This window comes from Physella acuta, unplaced genomic scaffold (genome assembly GCF_028476545.2).
Source record: "Physella acuta isolate Inbredline_101_S28 unplaced genomic scaffold, ASM2847654v3 ptg000099l, whole genome shotgun sequence".
NCBI lineage: Eukaryota > Metazoa > Mollusca > Gastropoda > Physidae > Physella > Physella acuta.
Genome location: NW_026731619.1, coordinates 392,561 through 414,269, shown reverse-complemented (window position 1 = coordinate 414,269; position 21,709 = coordinate 392,561). Strand labels below are relative to the sequence as shown.

General features: G+C 35.6%; 1 protein-coding gene across 1 annotated transcript in view; it reads left to right on the top strand.

Annotated features, from left to right (window-relative positions):
• LOC131930511 (uncharacterized) overlaps positions 1-21,377 on the top strand; it is a 53,710-nt gene extending 32,333 nt beyond the window's left edge. Inside the window, exons 38-66 of the mRNA XM_059287039.1 lie at positions 2-204; positions 522-691; positions 3,013-3,176; positions 3,618-3,954; positions 4,472-4,657; positions 5,348-5,521; positions 6,070-6,240; positions 6,735-6,908; positions 7,469-7,642; positions 8,168-8,341; positions 8,710-8,880; positions 9,355-9,448; positions 10,347-10,429; positions 10,523-10,681; positions 11,271-11,364; positions 11,677-11,850; positions 12,622-12,819; positions 16,176-16,258; positions 16,430-16,532; positions 16,761-16,849; positions 17,276-17,422; positions 17,725-17,878; positions 18,155-18,278; positions 18,409-18,523; positions 18,637-18,781; positions 19,414-19,535; positions 19,738-19,845; positions 19,979-20,159; positions 20,666-21,377. Of these exons, the coding sequence (XP_059143022.1) occupies positions 2-204; positions 522-691; positions 3,013-3,176; positions 3,618-3,954; positions 4,472-4,657; positions 5,348-5,521; positions 6,070-6,240; positions 6,735-6,908; positions 7,469-7,642; positions 8,168-8,341; positions 8,710-8,880; positions 9,355-9,448; positions 10,347-10,429; positions 10,523-10,681; positions 11,271-11,364; positions 11,677-11,850; positions 12,622-12,819; positions 16,176-16,258; positions 16,430-16,532; positions 16,761-16,849; positions 17,276-17,422; positions 17,725-17,878; positions 18,155-18,278; positions 18,409-18,523; positions 18,637-18,781; positions 19,414-19,535; positions 19,738-19,845; positions 19,979-20,159; positions 20,666-20,886 (4,492 nt within the window). The 3' untranslated portion in view covers positions 20,887-21,377. The remainder of the gene's footprint in view (position 1; positions 205-521; positions 692-3,012; positions 3,177-3,617; positions 3,955-4,471; positions 4,658-5,347; positions 5,522-6,069; positions 6,241-6,734; positions 6,909-7,468; positions 7,643-8,167; positions 8,342-8,709; positions 8,881-9,354; positions 9,449-10,346; positions 10,430-10,522; positions 10,682-11,270; positions 11,365-11,676; positions 11,851-12,621; positions 12,820-16,175; positions 16,259-16,429; positions 16,533-16,760; positions 16,850-17,275; positions 17,423-17,724; positions 17,879-18,154; positions 18,279-18,408; positions 18,524-18,636; positions 18,782-19,413; positions 19,536-19,737; positions 19,846-19,978; positions 20,160-20,665) is intronic.
• Positions 21,378-21,709: the final 332 nt, after the last annotated feature.

Here is a 21,709-nt window from a genome sequence, read left to right as displayed (position 1 = left end):
GATGTAGAAGGTGTACCTGCCAGTCAGGAAACATTGAGTGTCTACCCACCCCCTGCCCCACCCTGACCTGCCAGCACCCAGCCAGGGGCCAGTGCTGTAAGGAGTGTGTCAACTGCCTGTATGACGGACAGGTGTACAAGAATGGGGACAGGTTCCCCCACCCACAGAGTACCAGCAGCTGTATGGAGTGTCTGTGTTCTGAAGGTAGAGGTTGAGCACCTACAAATATATTTCAACAGACAATCACAAACTTATGATAGATTTCAAATGTAACGTATTAGAGAAGTTTATATACATATTAAAAAGTCTTTGACTTCTAGACATTTAATAAACTAGAACAGCTTTTGTCTTTACTCAAATGCTCCATGGAGATATAAAAAATAGTGAAATTGCACATTTGGCACTTTCTCTCACAGGTAATGTCTATTTAAGGTAGTATCAACTCCACATTTCTCTCACAGGTAATGTCAACTGCACCCTTTAATCTAGCAGGTAATGTCAACTCCACATTTCTCTCCCAGGTAATGTCACCTGCACGAAGAAACTGTGTCCACCTGTGACGTGCACCCACCCAGTTCAAGGTCAGTGCTGTAAGGAGTGCCGCAACTGTTTGTACAACGGCCAGACTGTGAGAGATGGCGCTGTTGTTCCACAAGTCAAAGAGCCGTGTGGGGAATGCCAGTGTCGCCAGGCAAGTCTAAGGAAATGTTGGATTTATTTAATGACATGTGCAGCTTTAATTGGATTTATTTAATGACGTGTGGCTTTAATTGGTTTTATTTAATGACATGTGTGGCTTTAATTGGTTTTATTTAATTATATGTGCAGCTTTAATTGGATTTATTTAATGACATGTGTGGCTTTAATTGGTTTTATTTAATGACATGTGCAGCCTTAATTGGTTTTATTTAATGACATGTGCAGCTTTAATTGGATTTATTTAATGACATGTGTGGCTTTAATTGGTTTTATTTAATGACATGTGCAGCTTTAATTGGATTTATTTAATGACATGTGTGGCTTTAATTGGATTTATTTAATGACATGCACAGCTTTAATTGGATTTATTTAATGACATGCACAGCTTTAATTGGTTTTATTTAATGACATGTGTGGCTTTAATTGGATTTATTTAATTACATGCACGGCTTTAATTGGATTTATTTAATGACATGCATGGCTTTAATTGGATTTATTTAATTACATGCACAGCTTTAATTGGATTTATTTAATTACATGCACGGCTTTAATTGGATTTATTTAATTACATGCACGGCTTTAATTGGATTTATTTAATTACATGCACGGCTTTAATTGGATTTATTTAATGACATGCATGGCTTTAATTGGATTTATTTAATTACATGCACAGCTTTAATTGGATTTATTTAATTACATGCACGGCTTTAATTGGATTTATTTAATTACATGCACGGCTTTAATTGGATTTATTTAATTACATGCACAGCTTTAATTGGATTTATTTAATTACATGCACGGCTTTAATTGGATTTATTTAATTACATGCACGGCTTTAATTGGATTTATTTAATTACATGCACAGCTTTAATTGGATTTATTTAAAGACATGTGTGGCTTTAATTGGATTTATTTAATTACATGCACAGCTTTAATTGGATTTATTTAAAGACATGTGTGGCTTTAATTGGATTTATTTAATTACATGCACAGCTTTAATTGGATTTATTTAATTACATGCACAGCTTTAATTGGATTTATTTAATTACATGCATGGCTTTAATTGGATTTATTTAATTACATGCACAGCTTTAATTGGATTTATTTAATTACATGCACAGCTTTAATTGGATTTATTTAATTACATGCACAGCTTTAATTGGATTTATTTAATTACATGCATGGCTTTAATTGGATTTATTTAATTACATGCACGGCTTTAATTGGATTTATTTAATTACATGCACAGCTTTAATTGGATTTATTTAAAGACATGTGTGGCTTTAATTGGATTTATTTAATTACATGCACAGCTTTAATTGGATTTATTTAAAGACATGTGTGGCTTTAATTGGATTTATTTAATTACATGCACAGCTTTAATTGGATTTATTTAATTACATGCACAGCTTTAATTGGATTTATTTAATTACATGCATGGCTTTAATTGGATTTATTTAATTACATGCACAGCTTTAATTGGATTTATTTAATTACATGCACAGCTTTAATTGGATTTATTTAATTACATGCACAGCTTTAATTGGATTTATTTAATTACATGCATGGCTTTAATTGGATTTATTTAATTACATGCACAGCTTTAATTGGATTTATTTAATTACATGCATGGCTTTAATTGGATTTATTTAATTACATGCATGGCTTTAATTGGATTTATTTAATGACATGTGTGGCTTTAATTGGATTTATTTAATGACATGTGTGGCTTTAATTGGATTTATTTAATGACATATGCTGCTCTAACTGATTCTATTTGATAACTTGGGAATAAGGCAGTACCCCCTCTGTCAATTTACCCCCAAACATTTCGCCTGACATTACCCCCCTGAGTAATTACCCCACTATCAATTACCCCCCACCCCCCTGCCCAGTAGGAAATTACCCCCCCCCCCCCCCAGGATAGGGTTTGAGTTTGGCTTGAGGCTAGGGCTAGGGTAAGGGTTAGCATTAGGGCCAGGGTTAGCGTTAGAGTTAAAAATTAGTGCTAGGGTTAGAGTTAGGGTTAGAGATAGATTAGGGTCAAAGTCAGGATTAGGGTTAATGTAGGGTTGGGATTCGTTTTAGGTTACATTTAGGATTTGGTCTTTTTCTTAAGGATAAGATTAAGGTAATATACTGGTACAGGGTCATTGATGGGGGGGGGGGGGATGTCCTAGACCCTGATAACTTATGTGAGTTGACATTTAAACTGGTTTGTGAACTGACCTTTAGTTTGCGAGTTTAGTAGTTATTGCTGACTGGTATTGCTGTAGAATCTAATTCATTCTCTTATTTTCTCCTACCCTCCAGGGCAGTATGGTATGCTACCCTAAACCGTGCCCTGCCCTGGGTAAGTGCAGGTACCCAATAACAAGGGGCTGTTGTAAGGAGTGTACCGGCTGTCACATCAATGGGCAGGACTACAAGAGTGGGGAGAGGTTCACTGACCCAGCCTCCAACTGTATCAACTGTGGGCAAGTCATAATATTCACAAAGCTTTTTTTAAGTTTAGCTTTATGTTACATTAAATTATTGTTAGGAACATGGATTAATGAATCTAATATTAATCAAGATTGGCAAAATTTTTCATCATTAAATTTGTAAATAGTTCTTATGGCTATATCATATAATAAATTATAATATATCACCCTAGCTAGCGAGATGTGAAGGGATCTATGCAATGGGAAACAACTCAATATTTTCGGTAAACTATAAATATCACGGCTAAGTCCCCTTACAAAAAAAGTAGAGTGTGTCGCCATTTTAAGGGGATGGGGGAAAGTAAAAAACGTTTGTGGATGTCCCATATCTGATTATCTTATTTTGGATATATTCTTAATTTCTATAGTCATGTGCTATTGAGACCCATGACCTAAATTACTTAGCCTATCATTAACATTTTTTGTCATGTCCAGTTGTGCTTATGGTGAGGTCCTGTGCCAGCCCCGTGTATGTCCCAATGTGTCGTGTGAGCACCCAGTCCAAGGAGAATGCTGCACGGAATGTTCTAGCTGCATGTACGATGGTCGAATCTTTGGCAACGGTCAGAAGTTCAGGCACCCGACAGACAGGTGTAGAGAATGTACCTGTATTGACGGAACAGTCAGGTGTACAGTGAAGGACTGCTCAGGGGCTGGGACCTGCCAACATCCAGTCACCCTCCCAGGGGAGTGCTGTCCTGTGTGTGGGAAAGATTGCCTCCACGAGGGGAGGGTTGTGTTGAATGGTGATCAATACGAACGTAGGTGTCAGGTCAGTGAGTTTTACAATCCTCTCTAGTGGTTAACTTTTTATTCTGTGGTCAGATCAATCTATTTATGCATGCTACACAATTTCCTTGATGCTTTTAATAAGTTTTGTAGCCTGTTTTAGTTGCTTATCATGTATGTAATAAATGGTAAGATGTATGCAAATACAAATGTGCAGCAAATAAAAAACAGTTGCATAATTTAAAAAAATACATTTTGCTGGAATAGATTGCTTTCAAATTAGTTAGTATTCAACAATAATCCCCCCCCCCCCACACACACATACTTCCTCTCATCATATTATCTCCATAACATTCCTGATTTTCCTTGTGGATTTGATTCGGGTGTAAAATATTACTCTGACTAGAGAGTAGACATTGCATTTTAAAAAGGAAGTGTTTTTTTTAAATTTATATTTCATTCTCATGAACCTTTAAAAGACACTGTATTGTTTCATGTCTTTTCTCTTGTCTCAATTTTATCCTTCCAAATGTTTGACTTTGGTGTACACTGTCCACTAGATTTGTGCGTGTCGTGGCGGTAATGTCCACTGCTCAGATAAACCCTGCCCTCCTACTGATTGCACCCACCCCATCATGGTAGGCTGCTGCCCTAAGTGCTCAGACTGTACAGAGAATGGTGTAACATACACAAATGGGGCAGTATTTGATCATAATAAGGATCCTTGTCAAAAGTGCAGTTGTGAGGTTGGTTAAAAGTTTATTTTTTTGACAACTATTGAAAATTTAAATCATAATTCAAGCTCAGATTTATTTTACAAGATTGTCTAAGAAACACAATGTTGTTTTATTTTTTGTTGTTGTATTTAGTTTTCTTCAACTCAATAAACTGAACTGATTCTATTTTAAATAAGAGTTAAATTCCCTTTAGAATACAAAATTTAAAAATGTTTTTCCTATGTTTGATGTATGACAAAACATTTGAAGCTGCTCTCAACATCTGCATGTTTAGGATGGGTCAATCAAATGTGTGGGTCCAGTGTGTCCCTCCCTCAGATGTACTCACCCCACAAAAGGCAGGTGCTGTGAGTGTGACTCGTGTGAAATAGCTGGCCATATTGAAGCGAATGGACATCAGTTTTTGCACCCCAAAAACTCATGTCAAGAATGTATATGCCAGGTAGTTATTTAAATTTTCCCAATTAAATTAAACAGTTCTAATTTTTTTTCATGAAAAACTTTTTGAAAATCCCATAATATTCAACTTTTCCAATATGTCACGATGTTCTTAAAAATATTTTTTTTTCTTTTTCAAGACTGCATGGTTATATACATTTGAAAGACTTAATTTAATAAAATTGATAGTTTTATTTTTATAAAAACATTTTGATAAAAACCTGGCCAATTTTACCATTAACTAATGAATGTTGTTGCCAGAAAGGATCAGTCAAGTGCAGGGATAAGCAGTGTGCTGTGGTCTCCTGTCAGAATCCTTCACAAGATGCCTGTGGGTGTCCTATGTGTAGTGACTGCAAGTATCAGGGGAGGCTAGTAGCCAATGGACAGTCATTTACAAACACAGCTAACCCCTGTCAGCAGTGTACATGCAGTGTGAGTAGACAATTCTAACTTCTGAGTAAACAATCCTGATCTCTTTGTAGTCAATCTTGACCTCTCTGTAGACAATCCTGATCTCTGTGTAGTCAATTCTGACATCTTAGTAGACAATACTGATCTCTGTGTAGTAATTTTTTTTTACCTCTGTGTAATCAATCCTGTAAAATATCAAATCAATTGGTAATATCACTTCCCCAGAACTCCATTATCCTTGTGTTTCAAGCTTTATACACCATGTCATAGTCATACATTTACTAAGGCATCATTGTGGCCTTATCACTCACCATTATTACACAACAATTCCATGTCACTAAATGCTAAATATAGAAATGTTAATGGTAGAAAAAACTTTAAACCCTTCTCAATATTTTTGAAAACTAAGAACAGCAGGTTCATGGAAGATTAAAATTATTAACTAAAAATGTATTTTTGTGTAGTTTTGTATTTATAAATGATAAGCATGAAATTGAAGTTCTTTACACAAAACAAGCTGTTAATTTTAAACCTTAGTATTGTTTAACCATCTCCTTTTGATTTGCAAGTTTGGGTCAGTGTCTTGTTGGACGACCTGCCCAGAAGTATCCTGTGAGCACCCACTTGTGGACTCCTGCGGCTGTTCTGTCTGCACTGGATGCATGTATCAGGGCAATCAGCTGACCAATGGTCAGATGGTTTTAAATCTTGAAGACCCCTGCAAGGAGTGTAAATGCAGCGTAAGTCAAAATTTTGGTCTCAAAATTCTGGCTTTAAAAAAAAGGACTATATTTTCTCAGGATATTTTTATGATTTATACAACACAGAAAAGGAACTCTTTTAGATGACACAGTCCATGAGAAGATGAAGTAAACCTTTCTGTTTTTCTAACCTCAGTACATGAAGGGCTAGTCAGGTCATTGATGGGCTGCTGCTTTACTTTTACACAACTTGTATCAGGTACCCAGCAAAGTTGGGTGGACTTAGAGACATCCTTCACACTTAAACTCAGCAGTTATCTTTGGAGTAGTAATTGTACTCTTACCACATGACTAGTGTGATTTTCACTGTGAGGCTTTATCTCAGACTACACTATGTGTTTCAATACATCATGCAAACAATGTTCCTTGCTGTTTGAACTAAAACAAAAACCGCCCCTTGAAGATTTTATTTCCCCTGTAAAGGAATAGAACTGTTTTGTTTCTTTAACTGCTCCAACTTTTTCTGTTATCAGCAAGGCACAGTCACCTGCTTGGATAAAAGTTGTCCTGTAGTGTCCTGCCAAAGTCCTATAGAGGACACCTGTGGGTGCCGTGTGTGTACAGGATGTAACTATAATGGCAATCAGCTGTCCAATGGTCAAACCTTCCCAAGCCCTGTAGACTCATGTAAACAATGTACCTGCAGCGTAAGTGCATTTCTACTTCTTGTTACTCACATTTTACAAACTGTGTAATTAGATTATCTAATTAGGTGTTAATGGATTATCTAAACATAAAAAAGAGTAAAGAATCCTCTTTGGACATTACTATCCCCAACATGAGTCAGGTACCCATCAGAGCTGGGTGAACTTAGGGACGTTCTACTGACTTGAACCCAGATTTGAACTTGAGACTATTTGGTTAGTAGTCTAGCACTCTACCGCTAGGCCAGGCTGTCCCTGCCTAAACATAAACAACTGTGTTATTATATTAAAATAGCTTGTTCAAAGGACACATAGTGAATCAGATATATTGAAACAATCTAAAATAGACAACAAACAGTGTCAGATTAAATAATGGAAAATTGCAATATCACTAAAAACTAAGTCTACCAAATTCCTTATCCATGCAAGGATGTTGAATAACAGAAATATAATGACACTCAACATTTTCTATGTAGTAAAACATCACATTGTGTAACAGATTGTTCAAATATTTACTGTTATTTTTTTATGTCATCAATAATTTTTGTACTGTTTGTCCAAAGTTTGGTACAGTGACTTGCACAAAGAAGCCGTGTCTTACTGCCAGGTGCAACCATCCATCTGAAGACAGCTGTGAGTGTCCTAAGTGTCTCAACTGTAGGTTTCAAGGGAAACAACTTGCCAATGCTGAGTCAGTCCCAGATTTGAGGGATCCTTGTAAACTTTGTACTTGCAATGTAAGTCAAAATTATAATTTCCTTACACCATTGGATTTACATGAAAATTCCAGAATCTTTAAAAACTTGAACATTTTAACATGATTACCTTCTATTAACTATTTTAAAAATTGGGATGGCATGACTGAATGATTGAGCATTTGGCTGCTAACCTGAAGGTTTCAAGTTCGGATCCCAGTTTGGACTTGTGACCATAGGAAGTACAGGAGTCCACCCATCTCTGATGGGTACCTGACACATTGGGGAGAGTAAAGGTGGCTGGGCATAGTGCTGACCACATCATCCCTTCATATACTGAGGTCAAGAAACATGAACACAATTTATTTGCCCAATTGATCACAAAGTCTAAAAAGGAATCTTTACTTTCTATTTTATTTTTGAAACTGTCTTAAGTTTGTTATTTTCTTTTTGCTGTTTAATATTTTCTAATCAATATTTTCACTTTTAAATATGCCTCAATGATCTTGTGAGTTAAGTAACATAATGTGCTATCATTATTCACCGTATGATTGATTGTGTTTCCAGTATGGTGAAGTGACTTGTGATAAGAAAAAATGCCCTAAAGCTGTCTGCCAGCACCCATCAGAAGACCCATGCGGCTGCCCTGTGTGTGGGGGTTGTGGGTATCAAGGTAAACAGTTGGCTGATGGTCAGTCCTTTCCTCACCAGGAGAACCCCTGTAAACTGTGTACATGCAATGTAAGACATTTTTACTTGGTTTGTTTTGTTAATTTCCTGGATACATCATTTTTTTAAAAAATTAACAATTATAATTTTTAAATGTAAACTTACAGTATTTGAAAACCCAAAAAATATTAATTAAAATAAAAATTTAATAGGAACAATTTGTAATGATTGGAGTTTAGCTGAGGAAAAAATAATTTAAAATAAAATAGGCCTAAAATTTTTTTAAAATCTAAAAATGCAATTAAAAATTTTGTTTCTCGCCTTGCATCAAGGTTGTTAAGTAAAAACAGATTTTTTTCTTTTATTTCATAAGAGGAGAATTAATTGTAGATGACGAGTTTTTCAAGCAATGTAACACAAACATATTTTTATTTCTGTAGAGTGGTAAAGTAACCTGCACAACGATCAGCTGTAGCGTGACCTGCATGCACCCAGTTGCCACCCATGGCTGCTGTCCCCAGTGTAACGACTGCTTGTATGAGGGTCAGGTCAGGATACAGAATCAGGTGTTTGTGTCACAGTATGATCCCTGCAGGAGATGTCAGTGTCAGGTTTGTACAGGTTCTCTTTCAGTTGTTCAACCTGGCTCTAATACAGCCAACAACTGCTTAGTGTTTGTTCTTATTCTTCTTTGTTCTCAGTTGTAATGTTGCACGGGATTTTCTCAAAAACAATTTAATTTAAGTATTACATGTCAACCTGTTATGCTCTATATAGGGTGCTGACTCCAATTTCAGCTTGCATTTCTTTTTGAGCTTGTTTTCATAGCCTTTGTCCATCCAAGAACAAACAACATGGCAGCCGTTGTTTGATTTTTGAGTTTTCTCCTCTAGTTTAGTTGCTCTCATCTGCCTGGGGGTTCAAAAAGACTTTAAAATACAATATTTTGTGTTCATTTTTTGCAGCAAATTTTAATCCTTGCAGGCTTTAAATTCAAGATTTTAAACACATTTTGCAAAAAAATATTTTTAAGGCTTTTAATTCAACCTTGTAATTAATGTTTTTAAACCTTTTTTTTATTCCAGCAAGGCACAGTCAAATGTGAGACAACACATTGTGCTGATGCTCCCTGTGATAGTCCTACACGTATAGAGGGACAGTGTTGCCCTGTGTGCTCAAGTAAGATATCATTTTTACTTTCTCGTATATACGAAGTATAGAGAAAGTATTGTAATCGTGCAAAAAAAAAAATCGAGATTTTTACAGATCTCGACGTTTTACACCTCACTGATACGGAAAAACATAATTTTGCAATCTTGTCCGTATGTCTGTGTGTGTGTCTGTGTGTCCGTGTGTAAACACGATAACTTGAGTACCGTTACAGCTAGGTTGATGAAATTTCATATATAAGTATTTTATCAAAATCGTAGATCCGTATCAACTTTTGAGCGATTTCCGATAACCGGAAGTGGTACTTTTCCTACTTTGAATTTTTCAAAAGCCTATAACTTGAGTACTATTTCAGATAGATAAATGAAATTTCACATGTAAGTAAAAGATCTAATTCTCTACCTTCTGTAAAATTTTGAGTAATTTTCGTTGACTGGAAGTAGTAATTTACGCTACTTCCGATTTCTCAAAAAACTAATGTAAATTTTAAAAGTACTAATAATATTGCGCACTATTATGCGCTTTTTTATTTGGCGTTCACTTGGTGTGCAATTAATTTGTCTACGAGATTTTATTCTATTTTTAAAACTTTAAGTATTTAAAATGGATTAAAAATCATGTCTATAGCCCGAGTTCCCATCCCGTTATTTTATATAAGAATATTCGAGAAAGTTTAGAGGAGATCACTCCCGGTTTATTAGAAATAGAATTAATTAAATTTCTAAATAGAATTAATTAAATTTTTAAATAGAATTAATTACAATTTTTAAATATAATTAATTACAATTTTTAAATAGAATTAATTACAACTCTAAAATTAAATAATTTTCCTTTTGTTTCCCTCTTTTTATTCCATTAATATTTTAACACAAATGTCTTTTTTTAACAACTAAAGCTATGTTTCCAGGCTGTGTTTTTCTGGGGTTGACTTACCAAGAGAAGCAACTCTTCACTCACCCAGAAGATCCATGCAGATCATGCACTTGTATGGTAGGTTATTTTTGGAACTTACCATTTAATTTCAGTTTCCATTTAGTAAACTATCATCTTACCGAAAAAGTTTTATTATTGTTTTATAGGCAGGAAATGTCACCTGTGATAGGAAAAGGTGTGTTGTGGCATGCAGTAATCCACGTAGAGAAGCTGGTCAATGCTGCCCAAGGTGTGATGGCTGCTCTTTTGAGGGGCATGTGTACAACAACCATCAGCAGTTCCATCCTGACCCATGCAGGTCTTGTACTTGTAATGTAAGTCCTGCGCTAATTAGATGACACTAATTAGATGACACCAATTAGATGACACTAATTAGGCCTATATGACACTTCTGATATGAAAAGTTAAAAAGCTGATTGAAGTTTTTTTTCCAACCTTCAAGTCACTTTTAGGAGTCGGCATGGTCGAGTTCGAACCCCCAGGCTAATGAGGCTCAATAGCTGGGGACAGAAACTCTTGTAGGAGAGACAACTCCAAAATTAAACAACTGCTGTCTTGTAGTTTGTTCTTTGTTGAACAAAGGCTATGGAAGCAAATCCAAAAAGGCTGAAATCAGAGACAGCAGCCTATAGGGTGCATATCCAGTTGACATGTAATACACATAATTGTGTTGGAGGATATCCCGTCCAATGTTTAAGTTTCAATTCACACATTTTGAACAACAGGTTCCACTTCTTACCATCCTACTAGACAAAGTTTTCTACTAAAAGTGTGATATAAAACTATGTTCTCCCCTTACCAGATATCTGTATACATAAAGTTAAGATACAAATGTGTTACAAAAAACTAAAAACCTCTTTTAGTATATAGATGGTATTAATGGTATCTATTTCTCCAGGACGGCAATATTTACTGTGAACAAAAAATGTGCCCAGTGTTAACATGTGCTGATAAAATACATGTGGAGGGTCGATGCTGTGAGGTTTGCAGAGGTAAATAAAAGTATTCTGTGCTTTGATTTCATCAGTTCTAAAATAGCTAATATTTGTAAATAAATGCTGATTGGTGGTTGTACGTTTATTGTAATAATTAATGAAACAGTTGGATAAATAAAAATAGTTTTAATATACGACCAGGTTGTACGTTTAATTGTAATAATTAATGTAACATTTAAAAAAATAATTAAATGTATAATTTAGCCGCATGTTTTATTGCAATAATTAATGTAAATGTAAGCTGCACATTTTATTTAAATAAATAATGTAACAGTTGGATAAATAAAAATAATGTTTATGTGTGACCAGGATGCACGTTCAAAGGGATTCTGTATGAAGAGAATGAGACCTGGGTGGCCCCTGATGACAGCTGTGTGACCTGCACATGCCAGGCTGGCAAAGTGAACTGCACCACTCTACAGTGCTACACGCCTTGCTCTGATCCCATCAAAAAACCTGGACAGTGTTGTGGAGAATGTCCTAGTAAGTTACTGTAAATGTGTAATTGGCAGTTGGTGAATGGAGTTAGAATTCCAACTAGTTTGGTTATATATATGGGCTGGTGTGGTCAAACAGTAGAGCACATGACTGCTCACCTGAAAGTCTCAAGTTCGGATCCTGGGCGCAAGTCTGTAGGACATCCGTGAGTCTACGCAGCTTTGATGGGTACCTGACTACTGCTAGGGAAAGTAAAGGGTATAGTACTGACCTCATTATCACTTTAAGTGAACCCTACTTCATCTACCTCATGGGCCACCTGGTTTTGAAAGGGCAACTTTACAATTACATTTTTTATGGCCTCATATGTAAACAAACAATTAAAATCTTAGTAAAGAAAAATTGAAAGTAAACAAACAATTTTTCTACAAATCTTAGATAATAAAGAAAAAGTGAAAGTACCTTTTTCAGCATTGGCTGTTTGCTTGGCAGTAGGAGAGTTGTTCTCCTGCATCTTTTAGTTTGGTATAGGAACAATTGTTTTTTGAGGGCCTGGCTGTGTCCAGTTGTGTTTACTTACTTGCCCTTGTCAGGTTCCCTGGTGATCTACTGTATGTCTTGTGATTTTAATCATTTCATTGTAGCTTACATTTGCTCAACTGTTTGATTATTTTTTCCCCAGAACTGAAATATAAATTTATATTCTATGACTAGAAAACATGACAGTATAAAGTTGATGGATGGAAGCAATCATTCACTAAAAAATTATTTTTTTGTCTGAGAAATGCCTGTGAAATATTTTTATCCTTCATCTAGGCTGTAGTCATGAAGGACATGTGTATCAGGAAGGGGAGTCTTTTATTCCTGCACGTGATCCCTGCGGGTTTTGTGAGTGTGTGCAGGGTCGTTTGAAGTGCACACGGCGTGAACCATGTTCAGTGTCAATCACATGTCCACCACCAAAGTTCATTGGACCAGTCCCTAGGATCTGCTGCACCCACTGTGTTGAGAGCTGTAAGAGACCAATGTAGTTGTAACACACTTTTTAAGTTGAATGGTTAAAAGCAGGAATGGTGAAAAAAAAAACATGGAATACATAGCAAACAAATCAATTAAACATTCATCCGTCTAGATGATAATTAAAAATGCACTTCAATGAATTATAATTTTAATAGAATGATTAATTGCAATTTTAATAGAATGATTAATTGCAATTTTAATAGAATAATTAATGGCAATTTTTATAGAATAATTAATGTTTATTTTAATAGAGTAATTAATGCACATTTTAATAGAAATGATTAATTGCAATTTTAATAGAATAATTAATGGCAATTTATATAGAATAATTAATGTTAATTTTAATAGAGTAATTAATGCACATTTTAATAGCATAATCTATGGCTATTTTAATGGTGGCCGGAAAGAACCGCAACGGAAAAAAGCGCAACGGAAAAAAGCGCAAATCAAAAAGCGCAACGGAAATAAGCGCACACGGAAAAAAGCGCAAAGAGAAAAAAGCGCACACAGAAAAAAGCGCAAACAGAAAAAAGCGCAAACGGAAAAAAGCGCAAAGAGAAAAAAGCGCACACGGAAAAAAGCGCAAAGAGAAAAAAGCGCAAACAGAAAAAAGCGCAAAGAGAAAAAAGCGCACACAGAAAAAAGCGCAAACAGAAAAAAGCGCAAACGGAAAAAAGCGCAAAGAGAAAAAAGCGCAAACGGAAAAAAGCGCAAACAGAAAAAAGCGCACACGGAAAAAAGCGCAAACGGAAAAAAGCGCAAACGGAAAAAAAAGCGCAAACAGAAAAAAGCGCACACGGAAAAAAGCGCAAACGGAAAAAAGCGCAAATGGAAAAAAGCGCAAACAGAAAAAAGCGCAAACGGAAAAAAGCGCAAACAGAAAAAAGCGCACACAGAAAAAAGCGCAAACAGAAAAAAGCGCAAACGGAAAAAAGCGCAAACAGAAAAAAGCGCACACAGAAAAAAGCGCAAACGGAAAAAAGCGCAAACAGAAACAGAAAAATGCGCAACCAGAAAAAACACAACGAAAAATGTGCAAAAGAGAAATTTAGCACAAAGACCATATGGACTAGATGACACATTTATACATGACTGTTAGGGCTGCTGTGAGAGTGTCGTGTTTGATCACGTGATCTACTACCATTTAAAGCGTACCACTACCATGTGCATTCCCATCACCACGATACAGGCGATAATCCTATTATTTTCTTGGTCAATAATTATTCAACTACTATTCTCGTATAAACATAAAACTATCGACATTACACGAAGTATCTTTCACATTCACCCTATTCCGAACTACCTAGCTTGCATACTATAACAACTCGTTCCTATGGCAAAACTTCACTCTCTTTCATCCGCGTCATCAAACATGCATTCGTCATATCTCTCGTAACAACATTCATTCGCACCACAATAACAATTATGTATTTAATATTTTTTCACATCATGACGCACCTACCTACCTACCTACTACCCACCTACCTACCTACCTACCTAACTACCCACCTACCCACTTACCCACTTGACCAAGAAAATAATAGGATTATCGCCTGTATCGTGGTGATGGGAATGCACATGGTAGTGGTACGCTTTAAACCCCCCCCCCCCCTGCCTACGCCACTGCATATAAGTATTCGCATAGATTTAGAGTAGCGTCCCTTTTGATTACATGTTTTCATTACCCTTCAAACAAAAGTCTATTTTAGTTATATTGAGATTAAAGAATTTAAATAAATTGTATACACAATTCTGTAGAATAGGAACGATTGGGAGGGAAGTGACATTTAGCGCAGTAAATTTAGAGGCTAGGTAGGGTATAATAAATGGTGGGGTTAGGAAAGTTAAGGGGTCCATTCTCTTATAGGCAATCTATGTCTCTTTCGTGCTTTCGTGTTGGTTTATTGTCGAACCTGTCCTCACCTCACATCACAACAGTTGGGTGACGCTTACCGTGTAATGTTAAAATAAATAGCATGTAATTGAGTTAGTTCGAAGTGAGTTTTCATACAAGCCCAACGCACTAATTAAGGTTGTCGCAAAATGTAACATATATGTAACATATGTCAATGATGTCAATGAATTTTCATTAAAAAAAAATGATGTCTAGTACAGTTTACGAAACTTACGAACTTCGCCGATACTTTTTTGGTGGGTAGTTTGGTAAGTATGTAGGCGGGTAGGTGGGTAGGTGGGTAAGTGGGTAGGTGGGTAGTTAGGTAGGTAGGTAGGTAGGTGGGGAGGTGGGTAGTAGGTAGATAGGTAGGTGCGTCATGATGTGAAAAAATATTAAATACATAATTGTTATTGTGGTGCGAATGAATGTTGTTACGAGAGATATGACGAATGCATGTTTGATGACGCGGATGAAAGAGAGTGAAGTTTTGCCATAGGAACGGGTTGTTATAGTATGCAAGCTAGGTAGTTCGGAATAGGGAGAATGTGAAAGATACTTCGTGTAATGTCGATAGTTTTATGTTTATACGAGAATAGTAGTTGAATAATTATTGACCAAGAAAATAATAGGATTATCGCATGTATCGTGGTGATGGGAATGCACATGGTAGTGGTACGCTTTAAATGGTAGTAGATCACGTGATCAAACACGACACTCTCACAGCAGCCCTAACAGTCATGTATAAATGTGTCATCTAGTCCATATGGTCTTTGTGCTAAATTTCTCTTTTGCACATTTTTCGTTGTGTTTTTTCTGGTTGCGCATTTTTCTGTTTGTTTGCGCTTTTTTCCGTTTGCGCTTTTTTCTGTGTGCGCTTTTTTCTGTTTGCGCTTTTTTCCGTTTGCGCTTTTTTCTGTTTGCGCTTTTTTCTGTGTGCGCTTTTTTCTGTTTGCGCTTTTTTCCGTTTGCGCTTTTTTCTGTTTGCGCTTTTTTCCGTTTGCGCTTTTTTCCGTTTGCGCTTTTTTCCGTGTGCGCTTTTTTCTGTTTGCGCTTTTTTCCGTTTGCGCTTTTTTCCGTTTGCGCTTTTTTCCGTGTGCGCTTTTTTCTGTTTGCGCTTTTTTCCGTTTGCGCTTTTTTCTCTTTGCGCTTTTTTCCGTTTGCGCTTTTTTCTGTTTGCGCTTTTTTCTGTGTGCGCTTTTTTCTCTTTGCGCTTTTTTCTGTTTGCGCTTTTTTCTCTTTGCGCTTTTTTCCGTGTGCGCTTTTTTCTCTTTGCGCTTTTTTCCGTTTGCGCTTTTTTCTGTGTGCGCTTTTTTCTCTTTGCGCTTTTTTCCGTGTGCGCTTATTTCCGTTGCGCTTTTTGATTTGCGCTTTTTTCCGTTGCGCTTTTTTCCGTTGCGGTTCTTTCTGGGAACCATTTTAATAGAGTAATAATTAATGATAATTTTATTTGCAGTCAGTGAGGGCTGTAACCCAGCAGAACAAGGGCAGATCACCAGGCCTAGACCCAATGACCCTTGTTTCTTTTGTGAATGCACAGTAATATTTTTTTCTCTTTAAAATATTTCAATGTTGTTATGATATAAGATTAAAATCGGGAAATGATTTTACCCAGATTTCCCATTATTTCTAGATTTTTAAATGCAAATATATTGTTAATAAAATCAAATTTCATGGGTCTGTGTCAAGAAATGAATGCAAATCTTGCAGGCAGACAACACCTGGTTTTGTATGAAAGAAGAATGTCCACCACTCAACTGTCCTCCTGATGTCCAGGTACATACACCTGGCCAATGCTGCCCCAGTTGTCCAGGTATGAAGATTTAGCTTCTACTCTCTTATAGTATACATGAACTTTGTTTCATTTAGATATCCTCATCAATATTTTATAGCACTAATTAGTTTTAATAAGTTGGTATTGGGCCTCTCTGGAACTAGTCTCTAATTACTCTGACAATGGGTAGATCAGTTTTAAAAATATGGAACTTGACTGATAATTTTTTCACCATCTCTTGAAACTCACCCCACATAATTTTTTTAGCTTGTTTTGATGAGCGTGACTCATCGTACCACCATGAAGGAACTCACTGGAGACCAGCCAATGACCCATGTAGACATTGCTCTTGTAGGGTAAGGTCACGTCTTAACCGTCAATTAACATTTTAGCCATGGTTAGATCACTTGCTGGTAATTAATTTGTATTTAAGCCTGACTTTGTTTTACTTATTAATTAAAAAATGCAATAGAAATTAATACTGTACTTATCTTGGCTTTAGAAAGCCTTGCTTTAAACATCAGTGTTAGCTTGGTCTTATACTGATTATCTTGTTAATATAGCTTATAAATTTTAATTTAATACATAAATGTAGATTGATTTAATTTTAATTTTATACATAAATGTAGATTGATTTTTAACTAGTCAAAGATAACCAAAAGTGGCTTCTGATGTTTTGTGACTTCTGATGTTTTGTGACTTCTGATTTTGATTTCTGATGTTTGTGACTTCTGATGTTTTGAGACTTCTGATGTTTTGTAACTTCTGATGTTTTTAATCAGGGAGGACGTGTAACATGTACCTCTAGACACTGTCGACCTCTGAGATGTAGAAGCAATGAGAGGGCAATAACTCTTGATGGACAGTGTTGCCAGAGTTGTCAGCCCTTAACAAATCAATCTTGTTTTTATGAAGGAGTTGTTTATGAGGTAAAGAAAAATGTGTCATAAAATTCTATTACTATTACAAAAACCAAATAAATAACAATTATAAGATATTTATTACTGAGCTGTAAAAAATAAAAAAGAAGAAAAACTTTTAACTCTCCATAATTGAATATTGTCATCATTTTAAAAAATTAATTGAAGTTTTAACTTTATTTATGTTCCAATCAAATGTTAAGTTTTCATAGCTATCTGATTACTGGAACATGAAATTCGTTCTAGGGGGTTAAGGCTATGTTGACACTGTTTTCTGATTATTAAAACTGAAGGATATTTCTAATGAACAGCCAGGACAGAACTGGACAGCTGATGAGTGCACGACCTGCAGGTGTAAAGGTCCAGGTGTGGTGTGCAAGGTGCGCTCCTGTCCACAAGTTCCGTGTGGGGGTGGAGAGACACATGTCACTGTACCTGGGCAGTGCTGCCCAGTCTGCATGAAACGTAAGCTTCTCAATTCTTCCTTCTAGAAACTTCTTTATGATTGTAATTTATGAAGTAGTTTATGACTTATCTAAAGTGGATTTGTTTAAATTTAATTAACATTTAATTATTATAAGTCGTAATGGAATCTGTTAAAGTTGTGGGAGAATGATTGAAATGGGAAAGAAGTGTAGGGTTGCATTAAATTTTGATATGTAACAGAATCTGTTGACGTTGTCGCAAGATTACTGGAATGTGGAATGTTCTCTATAGATCTGTGCATGTTTTTACTCTCAGGGCCAGCTACATGTGTGGTGTTTGGTGATCCTCACTACAAGACCTTTGATGGGGCAGTGTTTCACTTCCACGGCACATGTCAGTATGTCATGGCTTCTGACTGTGGGGATGCTGCTCTCTTTAGGTTAGTTGAAACTGTCTTTATATACTCAACACAGCAACAGAAAGTTTCACTATTAAAAGTATTAAGCTTATAATTGTAATTTAAAAATTATTTTATTTTATAAAAATGTTCATGTTCATGCGTGTAACAGAGTAGATGTGAAACACAGCAAAAGACACACCCACCCCAAAGGATCATGGGTAAAAAGTTTGACCATTTATATTGCTGGAGCAGTCATTGATTTACTGCAGGATAGGAAAGTCAGGGTAAGTTGGGGTTCTTTTTATTTAATGTCTTCCGTTAACTAGACATTATCTGTTTAATAAAACCATTCAGCTTTCTGTGCAGCAAATATGACGTTGTATTTGTCTCAATGCAGGTGAATCAACAGCCAGTGAAAGTACCCTACTTATACGAGCCCCACTTTTTGCTGGAGGTGTCCTCAAGGTCACTGCTGCTGACCACAGAACTTGGTCTCAGGGTATTATGGGATGGCTCAGGTTATGGGGAGGTCACTGTACCTGGTGAGGGTTTCTACACAAAAAATACATCTTTACAGTTTTAGTTTTAATTTTTTACTTTTGAAAATGCTTGTGCTTAAAAGTACCTTGATTGATATAAATGTAATGAACTTTGTCTCACTACTTCTAAAATCAACATTTATGTCTTATTTTTTTAGTATTCAAATGACTGCAGCATTGTGATAATTTCCTTTGTTTTAAAATAATTGAAAATATTTTTTTTGCCTCATCGCACAATTTAATTTTGAGTGGATTATCAATTTAACTATCCAATTAGGGCTGTTATGATTTGATTTTAGACACAGATCTTGGAAATTTTTTGTTTGTTATAGGTTCCTTCATGCAAAACCTGTGTGACTTGTGTGGAAATTTTAAAATTATTTGTTATAGGTTCCTTTATGCAAAACCTGTGTGGAAATTTTAAAATTATTTGTTATAGGTTCCTTTATGCAAAACCTGTGTGGAAATTTTTAAATTATTTGTTATAGGTTCCTTTATGCAAAACCTGTGTGGAAATTTTTAAATTATTTGTTATAGGTTCCTTTATGCAAAACCTGTGTGGAAATTTTTAAATTATTTGTTATAGGTTCCTTTATGCAAAACCTGTGTGGAAATTTTTAAATTATTTGTTATAGGTTCCTTCATGCAAAACTTGTGTGGCCTGTGTGGAAATTTCAATGGCCTCCCCCAGGATGACATGAGAACGCGCTCCAGCCACATAACTAACTCATCCGCACATTTCGGAAACAGCTGGATTGTAAACATTTGTTTTTTTTTAATTTATGAATTATTCAAACATTTATTTTAAAAATCCCTTCAACTGTAAAGATTCAGATAATATAAAACTTGAAGTTAGCTAATCATAAATACAGGTAATCGTAGGTCTAGCTGACTAAATTTCAGATTAGAGTCATTAATTTATCAATGATCTCTTATGATTTACTTTATAAAAACACCAGGTCAAAACAGATGACAGCAACTGTGTAGAAGGACAAGATGATGACCCTTGTCTTGCCATGGGCTACAGGTCCAGGAAGATAGCAACAACTGAATGTGCCATCATTAAGGTTGGAGGAGACTAAATGCTCTTAGAAATGCTAAGGACCTAAGTCTTCATAATCTTAATATTTTATCTTACACGTAGGATACAGTTGTAGATTTGTATTTAAAATCAATAACCAGTTTGATGTTTGCCAACAGAGCGAGACGTTCAGCAAGTGCCACAAAGATGTGGCCCCTGAACCCTATTTTACTGCCTGTGTCCATGACCTGTGTATATGCTCAGACAGTGCCCATTGTTTATGTGACATTGTGTCTGCATATGCTCGAGAGTGTGCTAGGTCAGGGGTTAAGGTTAACTGGAGGTCAAGTGACTACTGTGGTGAGTTGAACACAGATTACACGTTTACACTTGTGACATGAAAACAATACATGTCTAGATAAAAAAAAACTTAGCAGTCCCCTTACATGTTGACAAAATTTGCTTATGGCGAAGTTGTTTTTTCTAGACATGTATTGTATACATTGGCAAGTGTAAATGTGGTGTTAGATTACACAGTTACCCTAGCATATATTATAGGAAGTCTAGCACAATTACCCTAGTTTTATCAGGTGGTGATGAGCAAGCAACTATTGTAGTAAGTCTAATAATTACTGTTTAATATATATCTTAGGTCACTTGAATAAATATATAAATTTTGTCACATAAATTTGAAATACCTTAGTTGTTTAACTCTTTAATTTCTGATTTTTTTATCTTTAAATATATGATCATTGTGTAAAACATCAAGTTGTAGGGGTGTTTACTTTTTGTTTCTTGAAATTAATTTTTAACATAGAAAATTATTTACTGTCAATAGAATTCTTATAGTTGCCATCTATTTTCAGCCTTTGAATGTGATGCCAGCAAGGGGTTTATATTTGACGAGTGTGGATCAGCCTGCCCCAGAACGTGTGAGAGCATCCAGACTTCAGGACAGAACCTGACAGAGACTTGCTTCAAGCCTTGTGTACCAGGCTGCCAGTGTCTGCCCAACCAAGTCCTACATGACGGCAGGTGCATCCACCCACCTGAATGTCCTTACATTCAATCTATTCCAGTTTTATAATTGATAGAAACTTAGACTTCTACTCACACCAAAAATAATTAATTAACTTAATTTATTTCACTGATTGAATATTCATCACTAGATTCACACTTAGCTGTAGATTTAGTGTATCAAATTTCTGTATTACCAAAGAATATTAATTTATTTTATCATAATTATTTATGCTTGAATTTGGACTAATTAGGTGAAAATGTTGATATTTTTTTGCAATTTTAACTAGATTTTAAAATTCCGATGTGCCTGGACATGTGTGAACATATGTTATGACAGTAGAATCAGTTCAATTAATTTTAATTTAATTCTCATTTGGCTATTTTTAGACTAAAGAATAATAGAGACATGACTTTTAATAATTATTTATAGTTTTGTTGAGTTCCAGTGAAACATGACAGTGCTTCAAGTATTTATTTGGTGTGATGCTAAGGTTGCAATTATTGTTGTATGCATACTATTCATTGATGTTACATATTATACCTGTAATGTTTATAATAAAATATACCTTTTTTAAAACAAAAAGTGATTTCTGTCTTCAGTACAAGTGTATGAGAGTATTAAGAGTTAAAGGAGTGAACACAGCATCAGAAACAGAAGAGTTAAATTTCATTGACTTTTGTTCTGTCCTTCTCAGGGACGTCCATAAATGACATCAATCCTTATTTTATCCCCATCTTTACATCTCCACCCCACCTAAAATGACCAAGAGGGTTTCTTTCTGATATTGTTCTCTGAGGTGGTGGGCTTTTGAAAATGGGCAGTTTGGTAAAGTTAAAGTAGCCTACATGTTTCCTATGTAACACAGTCAGACCCAAGGCTGCTGTGGACA